Genomic DNA, 8,196 nt, shown 5'->3' with positions numbered 1-8,196 from the left:
TGGCCTTGTTGAGAGAAAAAATAAAAGAACCATCACCGTGTACCCTGCGTCTGGGTCCTCATCCCTTTCTGAGATTGTGACAAGGTCTGAGAATCAGCTGCACCTTCTCAGGAGGCTTCTGCCTCCTGCAGGAGGCAAACTTTGGTGATGGGCCTGTCCAGACAGCTGGTCTTAGTTTTAATCTGTACCATTCGTACAAGCCCTTTTTTGTCTGGGATAGTGTGCAGTGTTTCCTCTAGGATTTTTTTTAGCACCCCCCGGTAAGAAACGTAAGTTTTACAAAATGAATTTTTCTTAAATTCTATAATAACCGAAAACTAAACATTGGAATGAAACCATTCAACAATTCCATCTTTGCCTCAGTGGCAAAGTTGACAGCCTGGCTGTGTGCATTTAATTTTTCTTTTCTTTTGGAAGAACAGCTCCAAGGCTTGGTTGTAAGGGAACTGAGAAAGAGGTGGCCCATTGATGCTGAGCAGCATACAGGCTGCAAGATGTTCCCCCTGCAGCCTGTTTCTTAAGTCTGTTTTCACCTATAAAATAATTTAAAAAAAAAGAGTGGTCTAAGGGATATTGATAGCCAAACAATCTTTCATTTCACATGATACTGAAATGTCTTACCCTATTCATGGTGGAAAAATCTCTCTCACAGTTCACACTGGAGATTGGCATCATGAGGGCAATAGCTGCCAGCTTACTGAGGGAGGGGTAGATTTCACACCACTCATCATGCTGGGATGGCAGTTTTGTCATCATGGCAAGCTGGTCCATATCCTGAAACATTACAACACAGACAGTATGGGATTAAGATGGATTCCTCAGTCATGTTTCTGAAGAACTTAAATTGTGTCTAATTTACCTTGAATGCTCCAGTAAGTACATGCTGCTTAAAAGATGACCATTCTTGTAGTGCATGAGTGTCTGGTTGCTGCAGGAATTTGGTGGACAGGGTCTTGATGTTTTCCAAGTTGATGGAATCATCCTTGTTGACTGCTTTGGGCCCCAAGACGTGAAAGGCTTCCATGATATTGAGGTTTTGGAACCTTCTGTCAAGGCTGTCCTGGAGGCCATCAAGATAAGGTGCCATTACCTAAACATGGCACAAAGGAAATTATTACGTTTTATTGATTGACTCCATGTGGAAATAACATTTCAATCAAACCAACTTTGTCATTTTATTTTATTTTTATTAGACTAATACTACTTAGCAGCCAATCAAAACAAATGTACCTGTGTCCTGTACCGGGACCAAAGAACCTCTCTTGTGTGCTTCACCTGGCCTCTACCTCTCCTCTCCCTTTCCTCCTCATCAACTATGTTAAATGCACCCAATCGTGCAGGATTGTCAAGGTCGCTATGCAGTTGGGCCAAGAATGAGCCAGGGGGCTGTGCATCACCTGCATCTTTGATGTTCTTCAGGCATGTCATAGTCACTGGAACCTGATAAAAGCAGTTGCACAATCCTCTGCAGTTTTTTTTAGGTAATGTGCACTGATTGAAGAGCCTAGAATTTAGTTGTAAATGATGTGAAGATCTTTTGACAGAATGACAGGGTGTTTAGTAGGGTTGTCCCCGACTAAGATTTTCTTTGGTCGACCAAGACTCGACTAAACACTTCTGAAAATCAACTAATCGAAATTTGAAACTGTTTTTTTTCTATAAATGTCACAATGTTTTTCATCAAACCCATTTGTGTGATGTTTTGCCTCACTGTTTTCAGAGATAATATGAAATAAATACATACGTAAGAAGGGAGATGTGACTGCTAGACAAACATAAATGTACAAACATTTTCCCGATCTGACTCAATGTAGCTGCTGGACATTCCAGATTCAGCCGCTATAAAATAAGCTAATTACTAACCCTAAGTCTCGTGTCACCAGTCCTGTTGTTACCGAATTCCGATATAATACAAAATGCCTGATTGGTTATTATGTATTATCTCTTACAATGTACTACAAATTAAAAATATTCTTTGTTTAACATGCAAATCATCAGAGCGCACTAATCACTGCCTGAAAACGTGCAGCATGCGAACTTACGTAGAAGCCGAGTGGGGAACGGTGCAACAGTGAAAGATTTTGTTGTCTTGGCCGGAGAAGATAATGTCATTCGATTTGGATGTGATTCTTATAATAGGCATATTCATTTTTCAACCCAGCGTGTTAGCATTAGCGAAGTAGGCCTAGGCCAACTTACGTTTTTCAGGTGGTAGGCTACATCATATTCGATGTCGAACTATGAAAAATAAACCGTTGTTGGCAGAGTTTGCGTTCAACGTTTTTCGAGTCACCCGGTACTTTGGAAATGTAAATGTACTTTAATGAAATGCTGCCATACCACAGATTTCTTTGCCATTTTGACTAATAACACCGACAAAGTAGGCTATGGCAGAGTTTGTAGTTCAGCAGCCAATTGTGCTCGTGCCGTGTGCAAAAAAAACAAACCAAAACAAAGTGCAGATTAACGAAAGGGAAAACAGTAACACCTTTTCTTTAAATTATATATTTTTAGAGTTGCTTTATTTGTCTATAATATATAATAATATAATCTACAATTTCTGTAGAACATTTCTTTAATTCAGCAATAGTGACACAAGAGGGAATCAGATCTCACACTGCCATACGGCAGCTCGACTAAAAAAATCTCAGTCGACCAAGAGCATATCGACCAGAAAACCGACTAATCTACTGAGTGGGGACAGCCCTAGTGTTTAGAGTCTTCAGGCATGGCTGCCCTACTGAGCTGTCCACCAACCCTTCAGACACCATCTTTGAGCACTGGGTTCAGCTTGTAAATGGGGCTGTTTCTTTTTACGGTTTCTCCTTTCTCCAAGCTAGAGATCTCACCTGGAAATCTTATTTTCTGACATAAGTGGATTATCTCCAACTCAGCTTTCCTTAGTTCCTCTATTGAGAGGTAACCACCATTAGCTCGAGCTTTGATACTCTGGATCTCCTTTTCCAGAGATTGCCTTTGTCGGTCTGCCAGATTGGGCAAGTTCAAAACTTTTTTGCTTCCTCTTTCGACTGAGATACAAAAGCAGATTCATGAGCCTAAGGATCCAACATACTATCCTTTTCAAGTGAATCCAAGACGAAAAGTGGTTGATCATTCGGGTCACTGCGTCTACATCCTCAACTTCAGTCTGTAAAGTATTCACTGTGGCACTCCTTAACCTCGGGGTCCTCTTGTGATATTTTTTGTGAACCATCAGGGTTTACAGGCCACTCCTCCTTAGGTCAGACGAGAAACTGAGGCCCAGACACCCATGTCTGATTCTTCAGGAAGGATTCCACCTTCAACCCCCTAGAGGCCATATCTGCAGGATTAATTGAAGTGTTCACATACCTCCACTGCAATGGTCTTGAAACTTTAAGGGTTGCCGAAACCCTGTTTGCCACAAATGTTCTAAACCTTGAGGTCTCATTGTTGATGTACTTCAAAACAGAAGTGCTATCCGTCCAGTCTTGAAGTTGCATTTCCTTCCTCCACATCGTGTCCATACGACCTTCAGCCGTAAGCTCCATACGAGGGATCGTAATTGGCTTCAATGGGGCAACTCTGGACTTTCCCATGACAAAGGCACTGTACACCTGACGACTGTTTTGCAACAACAGATAAGTTACCGTTCCATAGCCCCCTTCACTTGCATCTGCAAAATGGTGTAGTTGAGCAGAAGTTTCATCTCCAAACCTGCAGGTTTCAAACATCTAGCTACCCTGAAGTCTTCAAGCTGACAGAGGTCCTCCATCCAATCTCTACAATTTTGAGCAATTGATGCTGGTACAGTGTCATCCCAACCAAGCTCCTTTCTACATATCTCTTGCAGGATCTTCTTAGCAGATAGAACTACAGGAGCCAGGATTCCTAAGGGATCATAAATCGAACTGACTGTGTAAAGGATCCCCCTTCTGGTAGGAGGTCTGTCCTGGAATGTTATCTTGAACTTGAATGTATCAGATTGGACACACCACTGTACACTCAGCACTCTTTCCACAGGAAGTTGATCATAGTCCAAATCCAAGTCCTTCATCTCTTTTGCTTTTTGCTCTTCAGGTATAGCAGCCAGCACATGACGACTGTTACTCACCCACTTCGCGAGTACAAACCCCCCTTAGAGCAAATGGCTCTCATGTCGTGATAGAGAGATACTGCAACTGAAGCCAGGCAGTCATCGACATAGAAATTGTGCAGAATGGTGTTGACGACTTTGTCTCCAAAAACCTCTCTGTTATCTTCTGCACATTTCCTGAGGGCGAAGTTTGCACAACTGGGTGATGAAGTAGCCCCAAACAGATGAACATTCATCCTGTACTCCTCCAAGTCCTGACTGTGGGCCCCATTGGGCCACCAGAGAAATCTTAGGAGGCCTAACGGTGCATGTCCACTACAGTGGCGCGGAGCGTCGGCTTCCAATTCATTTTCAATGAAATCGGGCGTTGACGCTCGCGTAGGGCATTGTGGGAAGGCGAGCGGAGCGGAGCGTTGCAAGTTGGATTTTCTCAAGTTTATGTAAATGAAACGTATATATGTAAAAAACGTATTGTATGTGTGTCTGCACACCCAGTGTTGTTCGACACGTCTCTGTACGATTATAGAGACGTAAACGGGACGGGAGTCAGGTGGCTGAGCAGTTAGGGAATCGGGCTACTGATCTGAAGGTTGCCAGTTCGATTCCCGGCCGTGCCAAATGACGTTGTGTCCTTGGGCAAGGCACTTCACCCTACTTGCCTCGGGGGAATGGCCCTGTACTTACTGTAAGTCGCTCTGGATAAGAGCGTCTGCTAAATGACTAAATGTAATTGTAAATGTAAACAAAAAAAATGATGCCTGGAGCCGGGTTTCCGATGTTGTCGGCGTCCCTGGTGTGTTTTTTGTACTTTTAAATTCAGTCTCGTTACATTATGTAACTTTCTTCTGTGCTAGCTGCAAAGTGTAGCTAGCTCACCCGGCACACGAGTGACATTCAACTTTGAAATGCTAAAAGGTTAGTATACATGTCAACGTTTATGTCTGATAAATATTTCTTTCTAGTTGAGGTTTGCAAAAAGAAATGGAAGACCTTGAGGGACAGCTTCAAGAAGGAAAAGAATAGGGAGAAAGAGCATAGCAGGAGTGTAGCAGGTCTAGGGAGTGGTAGACCATGGAGATACGCTACTGTCATGAGCTTCCTAGCTCCATTCCTGGAGTTCAGGGAGACCAGTAGCAACTTCCCTAGCAAGACAGAGCCCCCAGCCAGTCAGTGCCCCCAGCCAGCCAGCCAGTGCCCACAGCCAGCCAGTCAGAGCCCCCAGCCAGCCAGCCAGTGCCCACAGCCAGCCAGTCAGAGCCCCCAGCCAGCGAGGATGAGCAAGGTACCCAGGCTAGTGATCAGTCTAGAGCCCTTGTCGCAAGAAGCCAGCCTCAAGCATCCTCTGGCACTCCAAGTCAGGCTAAGAAGAGGGTGCGGAAGGAGAGGCTCACTACCTTTGAGGAGAGGATGCTTGATGCTCTTAAAGCACCTGCACCTCAACCACCACCGCCACCACCACCACCAGAAGACGAAGATTCGCTTTTTTTTTTACATTTACATTTAGCAGACGCTCTTATCCAGAGTGACTTACAGTAAGTACAGGGACATTCCCCCCGAAGCAAGTAGGGTGAAGTGCCTTGCCCAAGGACACAACGTCATTTGGCCAACGTCATTTGGACACGCCATCTGACTCCCACAAAATATTGCAATTATTACATATACTATATACTTATTTTTAAAGCCTCCTGCCTTCTCTGAAAAGAATGCCACCAGCCAAGCGGTCAGAGCTAAAGTTTAATATACACCGCTTGTTTTATGAGGCAGAGGCCGAGTTGCGGGCCACAGAGTGACAGGCCTACTAAATAAAAATGTGTCACTTACAGAACCTTGTGTCCATTTTATGTAATTGGTACTATGAATCGTTGGTATAATTTTAGTTTAAACATACAGAAAGGATCTGTAATGTTTGGACTTATCACTTTCACAATCTGGAGGATGTCGCTTTGGATAAAAGCGTCTGCTAAATGCATAAATGTAAATGGAGGGTGTTTAGTATTGTTTTTCAGTATTTAACTATTTAGGGTCACATGTTTGCTACTGCTTTTGTAACTTTCTTTAAAAGTGTTTTAAAAGTGCAAATTAGAAAATATAACAAACTACACGACCACACACTGATTTTATGAAAAGAACATTTAGGAACTGTTCGCTTTTTTTGTGATTAGTATGTGTGGCTCTTAAAAGAGCCTTTGGTTTTCAATGCCACAGGCTATATGACATTTTCCTGCCAGGGCACTGCACCCTCAGCATTGAAGTATGCAGTCAATGCATCTCTCACATGAATGGCTGCATGCGCAGCATTGTTGCTGCCCACTCGTGTAACCTCCTGAAGAGCAGCAGACCCCTCCTGACCAGGACTGGCTTCTGGACATCCCCTGGCACCTCTCTTGGACCTCTGGATGAAGTTGTGGAGGATGCAGGTGGCCTTCACACACGCCTCCGCCTTTGCTGGGTTGATACCAATGACGCGCCGATACATTCTCCACTGGCTGGAGAGTATGCCAAAGGCACACTCAACTGTCAACCTGGCACGGCTGAGGCGGTAATTGAACATCCTCTTCTCCCTGTAGAGGTTTGTCCCAGGGAAGGGGCGCATGAGGTTGCTCCACAGAGGAAAGGCCTCATCACCCACGAAGACGTGTGGCAGTGGTCCAAGTGGCTCTGCTCCAGGGATGATGCAGTTCTCTGGGAGGTCCAGGGTTCCATCCTTCAGGGCCAAACCAAATGCGGAGTTCCCCAGGGTCCCACCATCACTGTTCCGTCCATAGCCACCGACATCAATGACCCGGAACATGCTGTCGGCGTCCACAACAGCAAGGAGAACGATGGAGAATGTTCCCTTGTAGTTGTGGTACAGTGACCCTGAGTTTGGAGGGGCCTGGATGACAATGTGCTTGCCATCGATGGAACCCAGGCAGTTTGGGAAGTTCCACCTCTGAAGGAAGCCTTCAGCAATGTCCCTCCAGTCCTGCTTGGTTGGCACAGGCATGAACTTCTCCACCAGGCAGTTCCAAATGGCCCGAGACACATCCCCGACAATGCGTGCCACAGTGCAGGAGCCCACACAATAGCTATAGCTAATAGCTATGAAGGAGTCCCCTGTGGCAAGGTATCTACAAAGAAACACATATCATACACTTCAAAAAAATGTATGCATTTGCTGTGCATTAATCTATGAACAATGAAGACAATTGGATAAAATCTGGCCTAGCAAAATGAACAATAATGAGCCTTATTTGATCACTACATAAAAACAAGTAGGCCTAGGTATGAGATATATATAATATCTACACAATTTTAGTTTGAGAAGACATACAACTATTCACTATAAAAGCTAATACTGCTTACCATATACAAATAGCGTGGTGTTTCGCCTCGCTATCCGGGGTCCCACTCTGGTCAGCAGATCATCAAACTCGGCCCGGTTCAGCCTGAAGTACCGCTGGAACAAGTCGTCATCAAGCCGCAGCTCCTGAACCAACCGGTAATATGCCCCGTTGTATTTGCGAGAGCAGCGAATGGGATGAACCCAGAATCGACATTGTCTTCTCCGGCGGTAGTAGAGCAGGGTGATGAGTGCGATCCTCTGAGTGCGACCGTTATTCATGATGCTGGTGGTGATATAATAACGACGGAAGAACCTATTTATACCTATTCCCTAAAATATCACGAGCGGGAGGCAATTTAGACTAATTTGGTAAGGGTTGATACGGGTGTGGTCATCTATCAAAATCTAGCGAATGTTACTGGAAAAAATGTACGAAGGGCTGTATAGATCATGCTACATCTAGTCATCGTATCTGATTAATTGCATCATGTGTGTTAAAGCAGTATTTTGATCGATATTGTGAGTAGGCATACATAAACCCAAGTCTGCACACTTGGCCATATACACAAACTACAACAGTGACCTTAGAGAACTACAACTTGTCTAACACGCCCCCGAGCGTGGTGTACTGTGGGAAGGCGAGCGGTGCAGCGCGTTAAAAAACGCTGTAGTGGACATGCACCGTAAGTCTTCACCCTGTGTGACTCCCCAGTCAACACTGTGGAGTCCTTCCGCTTCCTGGGCACTATCCTCTCCCAGGACCTCAAGTGGGAACTGAACATCAGGTCCCTCATCA

General features: G+C 44.7%; 1 protein-coding gene across 1 annotated transcript; it reads right to left on the bottom strand.

Annotated features, from left to right (window-relative positions):
• Nucleotides 1–359: 359 nt before the first annotated feature.
• Nucleotides 360–1,437, bottom strand: LOC134032801 (zinc finger protein 862-like). The gene is made up of 4 exons (XM_062476867.1): nt 1,231–1,437; nt 860–1,090; nt 622–774; nt 360–533 (listed from the first exon to the last, which is right to left on the bottom strand). The coding sequence occupies exons 1-4, from the start codon at nt 1,426–1,428 to the stop codon at nt 360–362; spliced, it is 756 nt and encodes a 251-aa protein (XP_062332851.1). The 5' UTR covers nt 1,429–1,437.
• Nucleotides 1,438–8,196: the final 6,759 nt, after the last annotated feature.

This window comes from Osmerus eperlanus, chromosome 13, assembly GCF_963692335.1.
Source record: "Osmerus eperlanus chromosome 13, fOsmEpe2.1, whole genome shotgun sequence".
Classification (NCBI taxonomy): domain Eukaryota; kingdom Metazoa; phylum Chordata; class Actinopteri; order Osmeriformes; family Osmeridae; genus Osmerus; species Osmerus eperlanus.
The sequence above is the reverse complement of the archived record's forward strand: the minus strand, read 5'-3'. Positions and strand labels throughout refer to the sequence as shown.

Excerpts from the sequence above, each read along its gene's own strand:
- LOC134032801 (XM_062476867.1), bottom strand. The coding sequence starts at position 1,428 with ATGACATGCCTGAAGAACATCAAAGATGCAGGTGATGCACAGCCCCCT. Across the intron at positions 775-859 it reads TACTTACTGGAGCATTCAAG|GATATGGACCAGCTTGCCAT; the intron begins GTAAATTAGACA and ends GTAATGTTTCAG. Across the intron at positions 534-621 it reads ATTTTTCCACCATGAATAGG|GTGAAAACAGACTTAAGAAA; the intron begins GTAAGACATTTC and ends ATTATTTTATAG.